Below are 22950 nucleotides of genomic sequence, written 5' to 3'. Positions count from 1 at the left end.
GTGTTAGCTACAGTAGCTAACTTTCCTGCTTTTGGGAGGATGTCATGTCTTTGGGTGTGGGCAACTTTTACACACCTTTTCAGTGGCTACAGCTATAGTTGCATGTGTCATTTGGTTAGCTAGGAAGAAATGTGAATCACTTTGCTTGCTAGCTATGGTGAACTTGAACGACTGTTATCCACAGTTAGCATATATCTTAGTTGTCAGTCAAATGTATTTGGGATCGATCAAATTGGCGAGCAGGCAGGCAAGTTCCCATTCAGTTGTCAAAATGTGGGTTGGAACAATCATGCATTGGCAGGCAAGCTGCAGAAGGGCGAGCAGGCAATTTTGATGGCCAACTACAAGCTGAAAAAGTTTGAGGGTTTATCTACTGTTCCCTTGTTAGATATTTGCTTATCTCACTCTGGCCAGCATTAGTTGTTGATCTTGTTGTTGTTGTTGATGTGCATAAGCAACTGAGGGAGAGAGAGCCTAACTTCTCATGGTTGTTTGATCAATAGGACTGTAAAGTTCCCAAATGTAATAGGACTCCCATAGTATTTGCATATTTGCAGAACTCCATTCAGGTGTATTTTGTGGCTTGTGGCCAATGCTTTCTAATTATCTAAAGTTGCACTGTTGCATGTAAACACACAGTCCAGTGTCAAAGTATAAATTGTCAAAATGCACGGCTGCTTTCCCACTATATTGCTATAGAATTTTTTACAAATGTCTTACTCTACGTCATTCCCAAACATTCTATGAAAGTATGAAAATGTGAAAATGACAATATCTAAGTGCTTGCTTGTCAGAAAAAAATTAAATAAAAAAAGTGTGATATTCTTCTTATTGTATATATATATATAACGAGGTTTCATGTTGCTAAAACGCTCTGTTCCACTTAAAAAAACGATTCCATATTTGAACTTAGCAGAGCCCTCCAACCAAAGCATGGGTTGCTGCCATACCTTGTCCATAATAAACTGCTTACAGGGTAAGGAAACCAATATGCGATTTTGTAATTTAGGTGAACTATACTTTTAACATTGAGGGAACAGCACCATTAGGGGACAGTACCATCTATTGGTCAGAACCTGGTAATATCAGGATGTACGATAAGACATAAACCTAACAACTTCAATGACTAACTTTTCCGAACAGGGGGAAAAAACATCACAACATTTTCTGAGAATACATAAACAGTGGTTCCCAGGAAATGGGTCTCCTTAGTGAGGTAGGTGATTCTTGTGTATCTCTAGCTGAGACCTGGGCAGAGATTTGTGATGTAGTGTGCCCTCTGCAGGTTGGCCCAAGACCCCTAGAGTTAACAAGTGCAATAATATTAGCCGGCTAGTTAATCAATTTCGTAACACTGAATTTGTATTTATCCTGTGAATTTGTATTTGTCCAAATACTTATGACTTCTTCAAATGGGGGGACTAGATACAGGATAAACACATCTTCTATTAGTTTTTACTTAAAGGGGAAGTTCAGTATTTTAAAACTTAAGTTGAGTTGTTTCCTCACCCTGAAAGTAGTCTATGTTTCTGGAAAAATCTGTAATTTAGCAAAAAATCATTGGTAGTGACAAAACCAACTGAAATCAACTCGATATTTGGTTTGACGTGACTTAAAGGTGATTTGACCATAGAAAAAGAGCATGTTTCATCAATTCACCAGTAGAGTGGAGGTTACTTCTATCATACAACAGTTTTGTAATGTCTGTAAAACATGTATCACTTCCTTATCTCATTTGCAATAACTTTAGCATTGAATTATCATATTTCAAGATAGTAATCAAATTCTGAATCAAATTTTACCTAAGCTAAACCCTAATTCAAGCTAACTTAATTCATGCTGCCACTTTGAAACAAAAAAATCTGTTCATACTCACATTACATTAAGTTTGCATAATATCAGGATGGGACATAAACCTGACAAAATTAATTACTAATTTTTCTGGGTATTAGAAAAAAACGCATCACCAAATTCACTGGGAATACTGTACATTACATAGGATGAATAAACAATACTCAGAGCCACAGCTACACCATACAACTCACATGAGCCTCTCTGAGCCAATGAACATTATAGAATGGGCTGTTATGAAACTAAGTCATGTAGTAGCACTTACATCCACTAGATGGCAGTGTAATAATACACACCATTGGAGGAGCTGAAACCAGACATAAATGTTAGACTTACATATCAGACTTAGTACCTGATTTTGGTGACTAGGATTTTTGTCAGCTCAAGAGGTCATATTAACAACCCGTCCTAGTTGTTGCATATTTATATTTCCCCTCTTTCTAAGTTTCTAATGGAGATATTCATCTGTCAGTGGTGGAAAAAATGACTCAATTGTCATAAAAGTATAGATACCTTAATAGAAAATGACTCAAGTAAAAGTGAAAGTCACCCAGTAAAATATTACTTGATTGAAAGTCTAAAGGTATTTGGTTTTAAATTTACTTAAATATTTAAAGTAAATGGATTTGCTAAAATGTATTTAAGTATCAAAAGTAAAAGTATAAACCATTTCAAATTCCTTATATTAAGCAAAGCAGATGGCACAATTTTCTTGTTTTTCTTTATTGACGGATAGCCAGGGGCACACTCCAACACTCAGACATAATTTACAAAGAAGCATTTGTTTTTAGTGAGTCCTTCAGATCAGAAGCAGTAGGGATGACCAGGGATGTAATCTTGATAAGTGTGTGAATTGGACCGTTTTCCTGTCAAAATGTCAAAATACTTTTGGGTGTCAGGGAAAATGTATGGAGTAAAAAGTACATAATTTTTTTTAGGAATGTAGTGAAGTAAAAGTAAAAGTTGGCAAAAATATAAATAGCAAAGTACAGATACCCCTCAAAAGTACTTAAGTAGTACTTTAAAGTATTTTTACTTAAGTACTCTACACCACTGATCTCTGTCACATGAAACCACATGCATCAGTGCATCTTTCAGAGCAGTGTTTTCTGCTAATTGCATTTTGGAAAATGGTCAAAAATGATGTATTACATTGTCTGCTTCATTACTGTAGTTGCATGTTCAATAATATGAGATGATAGGCTTGCTATTCTTATGTTTTTTAACTTAATGAAAAATGTCAGGTTCTTGTACCCATGCATAGTATTTTCAATGGTCACATAAATGTACTTTTTGGAATTAATTTAGTTAGTTAGTCGGCAGAAAAATTGACCAAAATTAGCATCCCTGGTTAGAATCCCATGGTTAGGATTCACAAGAACATGAGAACTTGATTTTCTCTTGAAAATGAAGCTTAAATACTGAATGGCATGTGCTTTTGTTGTTTTAATAAATCATCATGTTTTTCTTTATAGTTGCACATACACCTTTTGGAATAAAGTTAATGTGATATCGCCTACCACAAATATCTAAAAGATCTAAATTGTAAAAAATGTCTCTCCCTTCATAGTGACATCTCATGGCATCATTTGATTTCGTCAGAGACAAATTAACTGAGTGGAACCACAGTGACTTGATTCAGAGGTTTGAAGGTGAATATATTTGTGATGTATTATTATACATTGTATAATACATTGTGTATTAATACAATTATTGATTGATTTGATTAAAATAATGGATTTATTATTGTACATGGTATTATTATACATTCAAGTAAAGATATCACCTCAATTGTAAACATGTATGTTTATTTGTTAATTTGATACAGTAATTATTATTTTATGATATTGAGATGCCTAAAATGTATATTTCCTTAATTTCAGATGAAGAAATTGATGAAGAAAGTTTCCTCTCCCTTAAGGAGAAAGACTTCATCAACTTGATTCCAAAAATAGGACCACGGTCTGCATTTAGAGAAAAACACAAAGCATTTATCAAGGTACTTTACAAACTAGGTGTACAATAACTACTGTTACACAGATTATGATTATAGATCCATTGGACGTCTTTTCAGTGATGTTCCTATCAGGGGATTAATTGCTAAATCTACAAATCTGGCACATGTTTTCCAGTCTCTGAAAGACAGCAACTCGTGTGGGGCAGAGCGGGGACAGACAGAAAAGAGAAAGGAAAGGGGGATACCTAGTCAGTTGTCCAACTGAATGAATTCAACTGAAATGTGTCTTCCGTATTTAGCCCAACCCCTCTGAATCAGAGAGGAAAAGCAGCTAGGAGGAAGTTATTTCAGATTTCTGCACGTAAAAAAATGTGCACAGGACGGGAGTGATTTTTATTCAGATGAGACAGGAAAGTTCCAGGGTTATAGAACTGCAACGAGACGAAGACAGGACGGGAAACATTTTTACAGGACAAGATGGGACAGTAATGAATATTCGCTCCCATGTCAACCTCTAGTGACTACAATGGCATAGGCGAAATTGATTGACAGTGTCCATCCAAAAGATAGCTAGCTATATGATTTAGCTGGTGGGTTACAGAGTTCATTGCAGGACTGTAATGTTAGCTAGCTAATTTACCTATTCCAGCGAATGTTACGTTACTTCTAATCAAGAAACGTCCATTTTGTTGTGAAGAGAGAAAGTTATGGTACAGTGTCGCATCACTTCTCAGCTGTACACTAAATGGATTCCGTTCAGCCAGAAAATCCCTCTGATAATCTTTGGTCACCGTAAGCATCATTCTCGATAGCCGCAAACCACTGGCAGCATCGGGGTAAATCTTTGGTAGGTAGAACAGTGAAATATAACTAATTTTCACGGTTGATTGTAGTTATGACAGCCAGACAGAACAACACACGGGCATGATGACAAACGTTAGTGAAAAACAAACATAAAAAAAAAATTACACTACAGTACGTTCTGAGATTACTGTGTGTTGGTCGTTCGAAGTAAACCAATCAAATCAAACTTTATTTTTCACGTGCGCCGAATACCTTACAGTGAAATGCTTACTTACAAGCTTTAACCAACAGTGTGATATTTAAAAAAAAAGGTATTAGCTGAACAATAGATAAGTAAAGAAATAAATACAACAGTAAAAAGACTGGAAAATAACAGTAGCGAGGTTATATACAGGCACCGGTTAGTCGGGCTAATTGAGGTAGTATGCACATCAAATCAAATTTATTTATATAGCCCTTCATACATCAGCTGATATCTCAAAGTGCTGTACAGAAACCCAGCCTAAAACCCCAAACAGCAAGCAATGCATGTGAAAGAAGCACATTAAGGTATAGTTAAAGTGACTATGCATATATGATAAACAGAGAGTAGCAGCAGCCTAAAAGAGGGGCTGGGGGGCGCGACAATGCAAATAGTCTGGATAGCCGTTTGATTACTTGTTCAGGAGTCTTATGGCTTGGGGGTAAAACTGTTGAGAAGCCTTTTGGTCCTAGATTTGGCACTCTTGTACAGCTTGCCATGTGGCACTAGAGAGAACATTCTATGACTGGGGTGGCTGGGGTCTTTGAACATTTTTAGGGCCTTCCTCTGACACCGCCTGGTGTAGCGTTCCTGGATGGCAGGCAGCTTGGCCCCGGTGATGTACTCGGCCGTACGCACTACCCTCTGTAGTGCCTTGTTGCCGTACCAGGCAGTTGTCGTGTTTTTGGCATCATTAAAGTGAAGACTTATTTTATCAAATCAATCCACTGTAATTATTATTACGTGATTAAACTAATCATGTAAATGTAATTAACTAGGAAGTCGGGGCACCAAGAAAAATCTTCAGATTACAAAGTTATAATTTTCCTAATATAACTTTTCTGATATTTTAATATCCGATCAATTAGTCTTCTAATTAATGAATTATTCTTTACCTCACGTTAGTCTCATTCCAAATGTTGAAAGTTGTTGGTTATCTGCACAAACCCAGTCTTTGCTATGAATCATCCATACATCAATTGTCTTAATCATTTATTTACTAACTAACTAAATAATCACAGAAATACACAAACAAACAATAGATATGTGGTTACAAGGAAATGATAGGGGATGTTCCCTAGTGGGCTAAACCAATATGGCGGTTTGGTTGGTTAAGGGAAGTGGGTGTGACTGAGAAGGCCGGGAAAGACAAGAGACACTACACAGTTGATAAGTATAACAATTGAAATGCTAATCCTTTGCACATGAACGCTCACTCATTCGGGAATAATTGCAATCTATATATATTTACGCTCAGTGAGTCGTCGTGATCTCTGTTGGAATCGTCCGTCTTTCTGTTGGAAAGTTCATCGGCCCGTCTCTCTTCTACGAAGTCTTTGGTTAGAATGGATACTTCAGAGTTCTGAAATTTTCTTATAGATAGATGTTTCGGCGGTTGTCGGTCTTCGCATTCAGTCAACATAAATTCTAGCTGCAGACTAGTAATTAGTATCGAAGATTTGCTCTTATTCTGTCGGTATCGATAGTCTCAGAGTTTAACCATTTCCACCAGTGTAGCCAATGCTCCATGTGGTTTGGTTAGGGATTCAACAACCGTGGAATGCATGGTCTCTACTCAAACCTTAGCCCTCTCGGTAATCGAGGTACGCATGGTCTGAAGTAGACTTCTCCAGGTGGGGGTTATATTCGGTACAGTAAAAAGGGCTGTCCCATGACGCCAGATCAATGTCTGTGCTCATGTGACGGGCCAATGACGTAGTTAAACTTTAAAAGGGAATTGGATTGTCTTTCATTAAACAGTTTAAAATCACATTACATAATTTCACAAATTCATTTTATACAATAATTAGATGCATACCTCCTAACGGAGGCCCTTGTATAACCAGAGTTATGGTAATGTGGCTGTATTGTCTCTCATGAGGTCACAAACATTAAACAAAATGGACCGGTCATAGCTGGATTCTCCACCGACTGTTTACACATTCTCCAAAACATGGACATTGTTCAGTTCTCGGGTTCTGTGATGTAGAAGAAGTTCCTTTGTTCTCTCTATGTGAAACCCTCTCTCTATACTGCCTGGCCCTTAGGAGAATCTCCTCTAGGAATTTACGACCTGAGATAACAGAGCCTGGGTGTAGGGGGAAGAGAGAGGTGGTGAGAGAGAGGGGGTTGGTGCTTGCTATATCCAAAGAGGGCCACGTCATGACACAGTGATGTAACCAGTCAGGATGCTCTCGATGGTGCAGCTGTCAAACTTTTTGAGGATCTGAGGACCCATGCCAAATCTTTAGTTTCCTGAGGGGGGAATAGGCTTTGTCGTGTCCTCTTCACAACTGTCTTGGTGTGTTTGGACCATTCTAGTTTGTTGGTGATGTGGACACCACGGAACTTGAAGCTCTCAACTTGCTCCACTAAATGTTGATCTGTTTAAAGGTCTTTCTCACGTTGGCTACGGAGAGCGTGATCACACAGTTGTCCGGAACAGCTGATGGTGTCATGCATGCCTCAGTGTTGCTTGCCTCGAAGCGAGCATAGAAGTGATTTAGCTCGTCTGGTAGGCTTGTGTCACTAGGAAGCTCGCGGCTGTGCTTCCCTTTGTAGTCTGTAATAGTTTGCAAGCCCTGCCACATAAGACGAGCATCGGAGCTGGTGTAGTACGATTCCATCTTAGTCCTGTATTGGCGCTCTGCCTGTTTGATGGTTTGTCAGAGGGCATAGCAGGATTTCTTATAAGCTTCCGGGTTAGAGTCCCGCACCTTGAAAGTGGCAGCTCTACCCTTTAGCTCAGTGCGAATGTTGCCTGTAATCCATGGCTTCTGGTTGGGGTATGTACGTACAGTCAATATGGGGACGATGTCTGGATGCACTTATTGATAAAGCCAGTGACTGATGGTGCACTCCTCAATGCCATCGGAAGAATCCCGGAACATGTTCCAGTCTGTGCTAGCAAAACAGTCCTGTAGTTTAGCATCTGCTTCATCTGACCACTTTTTTATAGACCGAGGCACTGGTGCTTCCTGCTTTAATTTTTGCTAGTAAGCAGGACTCAGAAGGATTGAATTGTGGTCAGATTTACCAAATGGAGGGCGAGGGAGAGCTTTGTATGCATCTGTGTGTGGAGTACAGGTGATCTAGATTTTTTTTCCCTCTGGTTGCGCATTTAACATGTTGATAGAAATGAGGTAAATCTGACTTAAGTTGCCTGCATTAAAATCCCCGGCCACAAGGAGCGCCGCCTCTGGGTGAGCGGTTTCCTGTTTGCTTATTTCCTCAAACAGCTGACTGAGTGCAGTCTTAGTAAATTAACTGCCACGAAAAGTATGGATGAAAACTCTCTTGGCAAATAGTGTGGTCTACAACTTATCATAAGATACTCTACTTCAGGCGAGCAAAATCTAGAGACTTCCTTAGATTTTGTGCACCAGCTGTTGTTTGCAAATATGCACAGACCGCCCCCCCCTCGTCTCCCCGGAGTGTGCTGTTCTATGTACCCGGTGCATTGTATATCCCGCTAGCTGAATATCCATGTCATCATTCAACCACGATTCCGTGAAACATAAGATGTTACAGTATTCAGGATCGTACCTCGTCTAATTTATTGTCCAATGATTGCACGTTGGCACGTAATATTGACGGTAATGGCAGCTTTCCCACTCGCCTTCTGCGGATCCTTATGAGGCACCCCGCTCTGTGTCCTCGATACCTGCGTCTCTTTCTCTTGCCAATGACGGGGACGTTGGCCTTGTCATGTGTTACATGTATATCCTGTGCATCCTGTGCGTCCTGCTTGTTGAATAAAAAATCTTTGTCTAATCCGAGGTGAGTGATCGCTGTCCTGATATCCAGAAGCTCTTTTTTGCTGTAAGATACGGTGGTAGAACATTATGTACAAAATAAATTACAAATAACGAGAAAAAATACACATAATAGCACAATTGGTTAGGCACCCGTAAAACTGCTGCCATTTCTTCCGGGGCCAACGCCATCAACCAAGGTTGTGGTCACGTCCCATCTACCTAGCGGGCAGGATCTACATTTGCTATGAATGCTGGACTTTGTGGTGCACTATGAGCAGACGAATGCCCAAGAAGTCAAAACTTTCTGATTCTACCAGTGAAATTAAAATGCTTCTTGTTCTAGCTTGTGGTTTGGATAATGTTGATGTTTATGACAAAAACATGTTGTTAATATAGTAATGACTATACCGTGGCAGAGCCTACCAACTGAGAGAATTTTGTTTTTTAACTGCAGAAACAGAAGCAACCCGATGATGATAAGAACATTCAAGCAGCCACATGGTCATCAGTATCCATTAAGGCCTCCAAGAGTTCCTCAGAAAATGTACCATCTTTACCCTCCTATATAACCATATACAGTACATGAAATCTCAGCCCTAAAGTACAATTAACTAAACCAAATGCATAGTTTTTTTATTTAGATCAGCATACAGACCTTTATATGTGTCACCCTATAACTCAACACGGCTTCTGTCTCCAGATTACTGGTGAGATGGTCAATCAAGAGCCTCGTCAAAAAAACATAAAACCCAAAAATCAAACTCCTAAACGATCAGAGACTAAAAGGTAAGAAACACATAATTTCTTTATTCATCACTGACTTAATATAACGTCCCGTTGGTGTCAACAAAAAGACAATTGTTGTGAGTCTGTCACCAGGTCATTGGATAAACTCTTAGGTACATGTGGAGGAAGTGTGCCCACAACGAACACCTCTGGAGTGGGGGAAACAGTGTATGACCAGGTGGGTAAAATCTATATCTCATTTGTCCGTGGTCACAGCTAAGGAATCACTTCTTGGCACTGCTTGGATATTTCTTAGGCCATTTTACAGAGATTAATTATCATACATTAAGATAGCAGAGCACCATACGAGGACTAAAATAAAACATTAAGATAATAACAATCAAATGTATTTAGCAAGCACTTTCTCATAGTCACAACACTATACAACATAGTAAACATCTAATCTATAAACACCAGTCAGTGAAAACAACATACAGGAAGAAACCCAAATTATTAAAGAAAATGCATCTCAAACTAAAGCAAGAAAAGTATAGATAAAGGCTATACAGAAGGTAACAATTGTGATATGTTTGTGTTGTAAGTTTTGTGGAATGATTCCTTTGTTAACCTGTTGATTATCTATGTGTTTCTTCAGAGTGAACCCTCAACCTGTCACGGTTGTCGTAAGGAGAAGCGGACCAAAGTGCAGCGTGTGTGTCGTTCCACATTTTATTTACACTGTGAAACTATGCAATACATAAACTAACGAACAAAACAAAAAACTGTGATGCAGAGGTGAAACATACCCTACTCAAAAACAATCTCCCACAAACCCAGGTGGAAAAAAAAACCTACTTAAGTATGATCTCCAATTAGAGACAACGAGGACCAGCTGCCTCTAATTGGAGATCATCCCAAACAAAACCCCAACATAGAAATACAAAACCAGGACCTGAAAACATAGAAATAGAAAACATAGAAAAAATACCCTGTCACGCCCTGACCTACTCTACCATAGAAAATAACATCTTTCTATGGTCAGGACCTGGCAACGCCAGCATGGTGTGTGCAACGCCAGGGTTGTGGGTTCGATTCCCACGGGGGGCCAGTCCAAAATAAATAAAAAATAAAGAAATGTATGCACTCACTACTGTAAGTCGCTCTGGATAAGAGCGTCTGGTAAAAATGTACAGAAAAGTTATACTAAAATACTCATTTTAGAAACTGACAAGGAGAAAAATGTAATTATACTATATTTCCAAAACATATAATAAATCTCACTCAGTTAAGCATTGAATTATGAGATATTTTACACTTGAGTTGCATGTACCCTTTGTACCCTTTACCTTATGCACACAGTAAATGGATCATCTGAAATAATTTTTCACCGACTGATGCAACTCATTTGCATAACAGCATTGGCTATAACGAGATTGGAAGATCTGTGACTGCTGCTGGATGATTTGTGTATTAATTAATGAAAGATGTTTCCAATTGTTTCCAGGCAAAAGGAAATCTGATGAGGCCCATGCAAACAAACAAACAAACAAACGACAACGTGTTGCTGCATCCAGAATAACTGAAACATTTGGTAGGTGGATGATGGTGTTTATATCGATCACAATCATTTTAAGAAACACTTTTAATTGGAAACCATTTAACATGATATATTGTAGAACAAGATTATAGCTGGTTTGTGACCTGTGTTTAACTCTGACAGAAACTGAAACCAAGACAGAGGTGAAGAAGATCATGCAACGTGTCAAAAGCAAACTTGATGATCTGCCTTCTACAAAACTCATTGACTTCCTCAGGTACGCATAATTAAAAAAAAATGTTTTACCCCTTTTTCTCCCCAATTGATAGTTAGTCTTGTCCCATCGCTGCAATGAGAGAGGTGAAGGTAGAGAGCTGTGTGTTCTCTGAAACACACCGCAGTGTATCTTGACACAATGCTCGCTTAATCCGGAAGCCAGCTGCACCAATGTGTCGGAGGAAACACTGTACACCTAGTGACCGTGTCAGCGTGCATGCGCCCGGCCAGCCACAGCAGGCGGTAGAGCGAGATTGGACAAGGACATCCCAGCTGGCCAAACCCTTCCCTAACCCGGACAATGCTGGCTCAATTGTGCACCGCCTCATGGGTCTCCTGGTTGCGGCCGGCTGCGACACAGCCTGGGAACGAACCAGGATCTGTAGTAACGCAGCTAGCACTGCGATGTAGTACCTTAGACCGCTGTGCCACTCGGGAGGCTCCAGGTATGCATTTTAAAATGTGGAGGGATGCGTACAGGCCACTAAATTGCTTTACTTGTTTTCGTCTTTCATTTCTAACAGAGGTAAAATCCAAACGCTGGAGAAAGACAAAAAAGAGATAGTGGGTGTTTTTGGGAAGACTGGAGCTGGTAAGAGCTTCTTGATTAACACCATCTTGGGTGAGACAAAATTGCTGCCCTCTGGAAACCAAGGGGCATGCACCTCGGTCATGATTCAGGTGGAGGCCAATATGACAGACTCGAAGTACATCGCAGAGATTGAGTTCATGACAGAGGAGGTAATAGCATCTGTTTCATCTGTTTATATCCTAATCTCACAATGTTTTGAAAGTGGTGTCATGAGGAATAGTACAATTAATGAAAGGCTTCTTTGAAACATATCAAGGTAACTAAAACTAAGATCTGAATCGAGGTCTGTCATTGACCCAATTGACACCTTGCATTAATTTAAAAGAAGAAGCAACGATAAAAGAAACATCGATACAAGGTAGCCTAACATTGCAGGCAAACGGCACAGATTTGAGGGGCGTTTTCTTGCTATGTGCACTCGTCCTTTTAAATTTCAATTCCTGGTTGCACATAAAATATATTTAACCTGTTTAGGATAGGGGGCAGTATTTTCACGGCCGGATAAAAAACGTACCCAATTTAATCTGGTTATTACTCCTGCCCAGAAATTTTGGATAGAAAACGATTTGGATAGAAAACACCCTAAAGTTTCTAAAACTGTTTGAATGGTGTCTCTGAGTATAACATAACTCATTTGGCAGGCCAAAACCTGAGAAGATTGCACACAGGAAGTGCCCTCTCTGACCATTTCTTGGCCGTCTATAGCCTCTTTATGGAAAATAGAGGATCTCTGCTGTAACGTGACATTTTCTAAGACTCCCATAGGCTCTCAGAAGGCGCCAGAACGTTGAATGATGACTCTGCAGTTACTGGCTGAAAAACAGTAGCGCATTTGGATAGTGGTCGATCTGAGAACAATGAAACGGGCGCACGCGTGCATGTGAAGAGTCCATTTTACATTTTCAGTCTTTGAACGAAAACAACGTCGCCCGGTCAGAATGTTATCGCTATTTTACGAGAAAAATCGCATAAAAATTTATTTTAAACAGCGTTTGACATGCTTCCAAGTACGGTAATGAAATATCTTGAAATTTTTTGTCACGATATGCGCCGGCGCGTCACCCTTCGGATAGTGTCTTGAACGCAAGAACAAACGCAGCTATTTGGATATAACTATGGATTATTTGGAACCAAAGCCAACATTTGTTGTTGAAGTAGAAGACCTGGGAGTGCATTCTGACGAAGAACAGCAAAGGTAATCCAATTTTTCTTATAGTAAATCTGAGTTTGGTGAGTGCCAAACTTGGTGGGTGTCAAAATAGCTAGCCATGATGGCCGGGCTATCTACTCAGAATATTGCAAAATGTGCTTTCACCGAAAAGCTATTTTAAAATCGGACATAGCGATTGCATAAAGGAGTTCTGTATCTATAATTCTTAAAATAATTGTTATGTTTTTTGTGAACGTTTATCGTGAGTAATTTAGTAAATTCACCGGAAGTTTCGATGGGTATGCTAGTTCTGAATGTCACATGCTAATGTAAAAAGCTGTTTTTTGATATAAATATGAACTTGATTGAACAAAACATGCATGTACTCTTCACGTGCATGCGCACACCCGTCTCATTGTTCTCAGATCGACCACTATCCAAATGCGCTACTGTTTTTCAGCCAGTAACTGCAGAGTCATCATTCAACGTTCTGGCGCCTTCTGAGAGCCTATGGGAGACTTAGAAAGTGTCACGTTACAGCAGAGATCCTCTGTTTTGGATAGAGATGACAAAGAAGGCCAAGAAATGGTCAGAGAGGGCGCTTCCTGTTTGCAATCTTCTCAGGTTTTGGCCTGCCAAATGAGTTCTGTTATACTCACAGACACCATTCAAACAGTTTTAGAAACTTTAGGGTGTTTTCTATCCAAATCAAACAATTATATGCATATTCTAGTTACTGGGCAGGAGTAGTAACCAGATTAAATCAGGTACGTTTTTTATCCGGCCGTGCAAATACTGCCCCCTATCCCCAACAGGTTTTAACCTCTGCGGGAGGGGAATGGAGTTGATGTGGAGACAGCCTAGTTGTGACTATTATAAATAGTTGTGGTTTAGTTGCCATAGTGTAATAGTGACAGTAATCAGTAGTAGTAGTAAAAGGCCTAATAGCAGAGCAGTAATTTTAGTAACAGCAGTAGTAAACTGTGAGTGAGTTTGAGGTGTGGGTCATAATTAGTCAGATTGCCGTGATGCTGGACTGTAGCCTCTTGGGCCATCCTAAGTTTCTTGTGTGTAAATCTTTAGTTTTGCGCACTGCCTTTTGTTTCCTATTTGTATACTATGTGTTGGTCACCATTTGGGTGGCTTGGTGGTTTTGTAACACAGGACTTGGCTTCAAATGAAGAGAGTGTGCATTACACATTTGTAATGGTTTGACATTTTTATTAGGAATGGAAAGAGGAGCTATTGTCCATCTTAAGAGACAGATCTCATGAGGATGGAAATGATGAAGACCATGAAAGGGATGATGACGATGACGATGATGAAAAGATATCATCTTTGTATGGAAAAGATGGACGTGGGGCAACCTTAGAAGAACTAATGGACAGGAAGCACTTCAGAAAAATTCCAGAGTTTCGTTTATCAGTCAAGAAAATATTTATATGTGACACAGTAAGTTACTGTCATGCTAGTTCACTTCTGTGAAGATTGTGTGCTTTGGTGAAAATCATTGTTAAAAAAAATAATTTTAGGAAGATAACCACATCTGATTGCAAATTATATTAAATCATGTATTTACTCCCTTAACAAAAAAAGCTGGCTTCTGGCAAACAGAAGAAATTTGCAGCAAGCGCATATTTTCACATGCAAATTAGTTGTGGCAAACTACTGCTGCAAATTTGCAGAAACAATTCTGGGAAGCTTGTGGGAAAGAAAAAAAATCAACTGCCGCAAACACAGTATAAATATGAAATTAGATCAGGTTTTTGGTTACTGTGTGTTAAAATTGAAATGTTTTATCTACGTAAACCAAATCACATTTAACTTTAAATGAAGTTGCTTCTCACAGAAAACTAAACCAAACATACTAAAATTGTTAAATGTACTAAACATGTATGCAATGTCTTAACAGATAAAATTAATAAGAGCAAAGACTGGATATTTCGCAAATAAATTGTTTTAATATGTATTTTTATGTACAGTTGCTACAACATCTATATGAGAGAAATTTGAACACTAAGGGGATGTTGATCTTAGGATGTTTAAAAGGGCAAATACATGAATGTACATGAGCCAACTGGAAATTTGAACTCTAAGGGGATGTTGATCTTATATATGTTTAAAAGGGCAAATACATGAACGTACATGAGCCAAGTGACAACTGAGCAATAGCTTTCAACCAATGGAAGTTTAAAAGATAATTAACAACATTTGATTAATGAAAACAACAAAACTAAATCAAACCCAGTTCAGAACGATTGCCTTTTTGAGTGAACTTTGGAGAACTGTGGAAGTCCTTAGTCCAAACCTTGTTGAATGCATGCACTAAAACAATCAGAAAACACAAAACAAAATTAGGATACTGCAAACATTTAGTTTACTAGTTCTCTTCTTCCTGACTCAGGTGTACAGTGCATTTGGAAAGTATTCAGACCCCTTAACTTGTACCACATTTTGTTACGTTACCTTAATCTAAAATTACATTTTTTTAAATCCCTCAATCTACACACAATACCCCATAATGACAAAGCAAAAATAAGTTTCGAAATTTGTGCAAATGTATTAAAAATAAACGGATACCTTATTTACATAAGTATTCAGACCCTTTGCTATAAGACTCGAAATTGAGCTCAGGTGCATCCTGTTTCCATTGATGATCCTTGAGATGTTTCTACAACTTGATTGAAGTCCACCTGTGGTAGATTCAATATGATTTGACATGATTTGGAAAGGCACACATCTGTCTATATAAGGTCCCACAGTTGACAGTGCATGTCAGAGCAAAAACCAAGCCATGAGGTTGAAGGAGTTGTCCGTAAAGCTCCAAGACAGGATTGTGTTGAGGCACAGATCTGGGGAAGGGTACCAACAAATGTCTGCAGCATTGAAGGTCTCCAAGAACACAGTGGCATCTCCAGAGATCCTCTGTGGAGATGGGAGAACTTTCCAGAAGGACAACCATCTTTGCAGCACTCCACCAATCAGGCCTTTATGGTAGAGTGGAAAGACAGAAGCCATCCTCAGTAAAATGAACTTCACAGCCAGAAGGCACCTAAAGAACTCTTACCATGAGAAACAAGAATCTTTGGTCTGATGAAACCAAGATTGAACTCTTTGGCCTGAATGCCAAGCGTCACATCTGGAGGGAACCTGGCACCATCCCTACGGTAAAGCATGGCGGTGGCAGAAAAATTTTCATCGGCAGGGACTGGGAGACTAGTCAGGATCAAGGGAAAGATGAACGAAGCAAAGTACAGAGATATCCTTGATGAAAACCTGCTCTAGAGCGCCCAGGAACTCAGACTGGTTCACCTCAGAAAGTTCACCTTCCAACAGGACAACGACCCTAAGCACACAGCCAAGACAGACAACGCAGGAGTGGATTTGTGACAAATCTCATAATGTCCTTGAGTGGCCCATCCAGAGCCCGGACTTGAACCCGATAAAACATCTCTGGAGAGACCTGAAAATAGCTGTGCAACGATGCTCCCCATCCAACCTGACAGAGTTTGAGAGGATCTGCAGAGAAGAATGGGAGAAACTTCCCAAATACAGGTGTGCAAAGCTTGTAGTGTCATACCCAAGAAGACTCGAGGCTTTAATCGCTGCCAAAGGTTTTTCAACAAAGTACTGAGTAAAGGATCTGAATACTTATGTAACTGTGCTATTTATTTTATATACACATTTGCAAACATTTAAAAACATTTTTTTGCTTTGTCATTATGGGGTATTGTGTGTAGATTCATGAAAAAAATGTTGATACATTTTAGAGTAAGGCTGTAACAAAACAAAATGTAGAAAAAGTCAAGGGATCTGAATACTTTCAGAAAGCACTGTAAATGCTCCTGAGGGGTGCAGCGGTCTAAGGCACTGAATTAGAGCTTGAGGCGTCACTACGGACACCCTGGTTCGATTCCAGGCTGTATCACAACCGGCCGTGATTGGGAGTTGCATAGGGCGGTGCACAATTGGCCTAGCGTAGTCCGTGTTTGGCCGGTGTAGGCCATCACTGTAAATAAGAATTTGTTCTTAACTGACTTGCCTAGTTAAATAAAGATTACATTTAAAAAAGTAAGTCTTGGGTTGAAGAAAAGCAACATAAAATTGAGTTATGCCTAACATGGCAAGTCATATTACTTTTGCAAAAATGTAATTAACTTCATATCAACGCTATGCATGCAAGAAGCCTTGACCTGGTGTACACATATTTATCTGTCCTCAGTTTTATTGAATGCCTCAATCTGTCTATTTGCATTGTAACTGACTGCTTCTAGAAAGAGAGAAGGAACAACACATGACCAAGATGCGCTAGCTACTAGTTTAAAGCAATGAAATACCTAATTATTACAAAGAATGAATGTTTGGGCTACATTTATGAGAATACATACATTTGCTTACGTTATTGAGCTTGTCCCCAGCAAGAAAACAAAAAATGGCACTCAAACAGAAGGGGGAACTAACAAAGACTCACTGACCAACAACCAAAACGAAACAGGTGGGGTTGTAGGAGGTGTTCTGAAAGACACTCATGGGGTTGTCCACTGAAAGTTGACTAGCAATAACAACTGGAACCCAAAATACACCCACCATGAGCGCCCACTATATTTGCCAAAGAAGAGGCAAACAAAAGAAAAACCCACACCAAACAAAGACAGGATGCAACCCAAAAAGGAATCAGACAAAGGAATATTTTTTCTATAAATCAAATAGGGAGCGCCAACTACAGGTGTTGACAACTAGAACACTGGGCCAGGCACTCTTAAATAGCACCTGGGCAAGCACAGCTGAAACACCTTCCCACTAAAGAGATAGCAACCAGCACAGGTGTAACACATACTGACTAACGAGGTGACACCAACTGGTGTGCCCTACGTGCTAATGTGCTAAAGCCCAACCTCAAAACATAAATGGAAAAACCAAAGCCTGTAACAAGCTTGAAGATGATAAACTAATTTATCACTCAGAAAACGTGTAATGAGTGAGTGCACCAAAAGCATCTTTCCAGGGTGTTAATGAATCCTCCAACACCACGGGTAGGGGAAGGGTATGCATCTGAAAAAGTGAAGTCTTGCTTTGATGTCAAGTCAGCTCATATTTTTGCTACCTTAGCTGTTGTGCTAGCTAACATGCTAGTGAACAGTAATACCAATATGCATGACAATATGCTAGTGTCAAAAGACAGAAATGTATTCACCAGAAAATATAAATGTTTAGGCATATCATTAGTTAGCTAGCTAGCTATCACATTAATTGTGAAAAAATAGGATAGCTAACGTTAGCTAGCTAAGCGCCAGCCAGCTAGCTAGCGGCAAACATTTGCAAACTTCTGGCAACATTTTGTGGCCCACTATGTAGTTTGCAGCAAATTTGCTACAAACTTGCGAGAAGTTTGCCACAACAAATTCCCTTTTGTAAGCGATTGCAGGAAAATATGGAACTACATCTTTTAGGCTCTTTGATCTTTGTCAAAGTGTTCGTTTGGAGAAAATAACTTTGTTTTTTCACCAATGCATGTAATTATACTTTATTACATTTGCAGGCAGAAAAACTCTCTGAAACGATAACTTGTTACACACGGAGTGACACACAGAGTGATACATTTAAAAGACAGTATTGGCCGCTTGTGAAGTGTATAACCATCAAGGTGCCAAACTCCAAAGACCTGCTGGAGGATGTTGTGCTGGTTGATCTTCCAGGCAATGGAGACTGCAACAAGAGCAGAGATGAGATGTGGAAATCGGTAATTATTTACAATTCTTATTGCTAATGGTTCAATATTCTATTTAGAATTGTATACATACAACTTCTAATTTGGTTGATGTTAGATTAACATCATAGGTACAGGGCCAAATGTCTGGCTATATCTATGTATTTGAGTTTATTTATATTTATGTTCAATTGATGAAACATATTATGTAGGCCTATGTATGCTATGAATAATATATTGTGTATATTATACCTTTACTGTTGGAATGTTTTAAGTTAATGTTACACTTCTTCAGTTTGTTGGAAACTGCTCTGCTGTGTGGATTGTGAGCGACATTGCACGAGCAACTTCAGAAAAGGAATCATGGGAGATCTTAGACAGCACCGTTAGCCTCTTTGGACCTGGTGGAGAATGTCGAAGCATCAGTTTCATCTGCACCAAGACAGACGACATTGAGGAGAATCAAAAGGCTGATGCGCGTACCTGTATTTTGAGAAGAAATGAAACAACCAAGAGGCAAGTGAGGGACAAATTCAACAAACAAAAAGAAGTTAAGGTAAGTTATGTCTGACATAAAGGAATCTTCTGTGACTTGTCAACATGCTCATACTGTATGTTGTAGTGGTGAAGATTTAGGAACTTCATGGAATTAAATGAAAGCAAGATTACATTGTACACTAAAGCTTTTCATTAGACATTTGTGTTGTCTAATATACAAAACAAAAAAATGAGTAATAGGTACTTATTTGTAATTATGATAAGGTAAGAAAGTTGTTCTAATCTGGTATTTATCAGTCATATCAAAATCTTCAAAATGTATTTAATTATTTAAAAAAATGGTTGAAGCACAACTGCTTACATGAGCATAATGAATATAGATTTTTTGAGCTTGCAAAATCTTAGTGTGTGGACATGAATTAATTGGCTGTCATTGTCTAATAAACACCTTTCAGAAACACTTCAGTGGGGGAAAGGATTTCCTTCAGGTGTTTACTGTGAGTTCCAAGGAATACCAAAAGGAAAAGCATTTGCAAGAAGAAGAGACAGGTACGATAACTGAACGTGCTTATTGATTCTACAACATAGAGAGAATGGTGTCTCCTATTTTTATGCCTATGCATTTTTCTAGACTATTAGTGTTGTTAATTACTTTACATAGCAACAAACTTCACCTAAGCAGCATGCATATTTGAATATGACCTGTCGTATCTGGAAAATTTAAACATGTAATATGTCTTAATCAATAACAATTACAAGTGTAACCTGGACCATATGATACTCAATAATGCAGGTTGTTGTGTTTTCTCAAATATTGTGGGTAATGTGTATACATACAGCATGCTAAGCTATCCTCATATCCTCTGAAACATTTCACTATATTCTAAGGAGACTCATCTTCTCGGAAAATAACATTCTGCTCTTTTGACCACTACTAAGCGCTGATTCCTAATTTAAATTCTGCATGCATAACTAGGATTATGCCCATAATCAATAATTCAGTTCATCAAACTCAAACAGAAATAGGAAAATGAAATGATCAAGAATTGAATCCAGGATCAATAAGAGTATCAAAGAACACTGACACCAACCAAAGGTAGAAATACATTTCTTGTTTTGAATTGATGTTGCAGAAATCCCCAAACTTCAGGAATTTCTCAGAAATCTCAATGATCGTCGCACAAAGACTTCAGGTTATGTTTCTGGAGCTTATGGGATCCTCTCTCTGATAGAAGGAGCCAAAAGCAGCGACATGGTATTGTACTTACAGCAAGTTAACATGCTCCTTACATGTGAATCAGTGTATTATATTGATTATGTTGAGTTTGGATTTCAGACAGACAGCAAAGAAGAGGTGTGCCAGGTTCTGGAACAGAGGCTCAAGGATGAGATCAAGTCCATTGGTCAAACTATGGATGAGGCTTATGAGACTTTTGAACGATGCCTCTCAGAAGGAGTTCGACAGTCAGAAGAATCATGCGAGAAATTAATGAATAAAGTGATAGCACCAGTAAGCTACTTTAAAAAATAACATTTAAGAATAGCCGCTTTTGTACTGTCACCCTACACTGAGTATGCCAAATATTAGGAACACCTTCCTAATATTGAGTTGCACCCGGTCTCTTTTGCCCTCAGAACAGCGTCAATTTGTCGGGGCATGGACTCTACAAGGTGTCGAAAGTGCTTCACAGGGTTGCTGGCCATGTTGACTCCAATGCTTTCCACAGTTGTTCAAGTTGGCTGGATGTCCATTGGGTGGTGGACCATTCTTGATACACACGGGAAACTGTTGAGTGTGAAAAACCCAGCAGCGTTGCAGTTCTTGACACAAACCGGTGCGCCTGGCACCTATTATCATACCCCGTTTAAAGGCAATCGTTTGTCTTACCGATTCACCCTCTGAATGGCACACATACACAATCCAGGTCTCAATTGTCTCAAGGCTTAAAAATCCTTCTTTAACCTGTCTCCTCCCCTTCATCTACATTGATTGAAGTTGATTTAACAAGTGAGATTAATAAGGAATGATAGCTTTTAGCTGGATTCACCTGGTCTGTCTTTGTCATGGAAAGAGCAGGTGTTTTTAATGTTTTGTAAAATCAGTGTACAGTATATCCGTGCTAGCCAGTTTGTGCTAGCGCCAGAGAAGCTGAAAATCAAGAGACTCAACCAGGATCCCAAAAGTGATGTGATTTACTTTTTGTAACTCAGTTTAGCGTGAGATAGAAACAGAAAGTGAATGGGAGAGTAATCTTTCATGGACAGATGCAAGTAACATAACAGGTATTGGCAGCATCTGTTAAGAGTGTGGGATGGGACGACTAACAGGGAAATGTTTTGCTTTCCGGTAAGGAGATTTTATTTCCCGGTAAGAATTTATTTCCTTCTTAATGCGTTTGAGCCAATAAGTTGTGTTGTGACAAGGTAGGGTTGGTATACAGAAGATACCCCTATTTGGTAAAATACCAAGTCCATATTATGGAACAGCTGAAATAAACAAAGAGAAACAACAGCCCATCATTACTTTAAGCCATGAAGGTCAGTCAACCCGGAAAACGTCAAGAACTTTAAAAGTTTCTTCAAGTGCAGTCGCAAAAACCATCAAGCGCTGTGATGAAACTGGCTCTCATGAGGACCGCCACAGCAAAGGAAGATCCAGATTCACCTCTGCTGCAGAGGATAAGTTTATTAGAGATTTCAGAAATCTGCAATTAACTGCACCTCCAAATGCAGCCCAAAAAATGCTTCACAGCGTTCAAGTAACAGACATCTCAACATCAACTGTTCAGAGGAGACTGCTTGAATTAGGCCTTCATGGTCGAATTGCTGCAACGAAACCACTACTAAAGGACACCAATAAGAAGAAGAGACTTGCTTGGGCCAAGAAACATGAGCAATGGAAATTAGACCGGTGGAAATCCTTTGGTCTGATGAGTCCAAATTTGAGATTTCTGGTTCCAACCGCCATGTCTTTGTGAGATGCAGAGTAAGTGAGCAGATGATCTCCGCATGTGTGGATCTCACCGTGAAGCATGGAGGAGGTGTGATGGTGTGGGTGTGCTTTGCTTGTGACACTGTCAGTGATTCATTTAGAATTCAAGGCACACTTAACCAACATGGCTACCACAGCATTCTGCAGCGATACGCCATCCCAACTGGTTTGCGCTTAACGGGACTATCATTTCTTTTTCAACAGTACAATGACCCAAAACACACCTTCAGGCTGTGTAAGGTCTATTTGAACAAGAAGGAGAGAGATGAAGTGCTGCATCAGATGGCCTGGCCTCCACAATCACCCGACCTCAACCCAATTGAGATGGTTTGGGATGAGTTGGACCGCAGAGTTAAGGAAAATCAGCCAACAAGTGCTCAGTGTATGTGGGAACTCCTTCAAGATGGTTGGAAAAGCATTCCAGGTGACTACCCCATGAAGCTGGTTGAGACAATGCCAAGAGTGTGCAAAGCTGCCAGCAAGGGTGGTTACTTTGAAGAATCTAAAGTCTAAAATATATATTTTTTGGTTACTACATGATTCCATGTGTGTTATTTCATAGTTTTGATGTCTTCACTATTATTATACAATGTATAACATTGTCAAAATAAAAACCCTTGAAAGAGTAGGTGTGTCCAAACTTTTGACTGGTACTGTATATATTTTTTTACTGACGTCTTCAAAAACGTCACTAAGGAACTCATAAAAGGCATTTACATCAGATACAAGAATGATGCTTCAATCTACAACCTGCGCAGGCTCCGAGCAAAGACCGAAACACAGGAACATCTTGTCCATAAGGCCCTCTTTGCCGACGATTGTGCCTCAACGGATCTACCGCAACTCATGTGAGTTCCGGAA

At 39.3% G+C, this 22950-nt stretch overlaps 1 protein-coding gene across 5 annotated transcripts in view; it reads left to right on the top strand.

Moving 5' to 3' along the window:
• LOC115171760 (nuclear GTPase SLIP-GC) overlaps positions 1-22950 on the top strand; it is a 44618-nt gene that overhangs the window by 1936 nt on the left and 19732 nt on the right. For 4 of the 5 annotated variants that reach the window (XM_029728884.1, XM_029728886.1, XM_029728885.1 and 1 more), the window contains exons 2-16: positions 3422-3503; positions 3735-3850; positions 9066-9155; positions 9312-9397; positions 9491-9575; positions 9993-10047; positions 10842-10928; positions 11058-11151; positions 11675-11891; positions 14120-14344; positions 18432-18632; positions 18895-19155; positions 19553-19646; positions 20231-20352; positions 20434-20607. In XM_029728884.1, the coding sequence (XP_029584744.1) occupies positions 3431-3503; positions 3735-3850; positions 9066-9155; positions 9312-9397; positions 9491-9575; positions 9993-10047; positions 10842-10928; positions 11058-11151; positions 11675-11891; positions 14120-14344; positions 18432-18632; positions 18895-19155; positions 19553-19646; positions 20231-20352; positions 20434-20607 (1980 nt within the window). In that variant the 5' untranslated portion in view covers positions 3422-3430. The remainder of the gene's footprint in view (positions 1-3421; positions 3504-3734; positions 3851-9065; positions 9156-9311; positions 9398-9490; positions 9576-9992; positions 10048-10841; positions 10929-11057; positions 11152-11674; positions 11892-14119; positions 14345-18431; positions 18633-18894; positions 19156-19552; positions 19647-20230; positions 20353-20433; positions 20608-22950) is intronic. The other variant, XM_029728887.1, reaches the window with a different exon arrangement.

This window comes from Salmo trutta, chromosome 32, assembly GCF_901001165.1.
Source record: "Salmo trutta chromosome 32, fSalTru1.1, whole genome shotgun sequence".
NCBI lineage: Eukaryota > Metazoa > Chordata > Actinopteri > Salmoniformes > Salmonidae > Salmo > Salmo trutta.
This window is presented reverse-complemented; position numbering and strand designations above follow the sequence as displayed.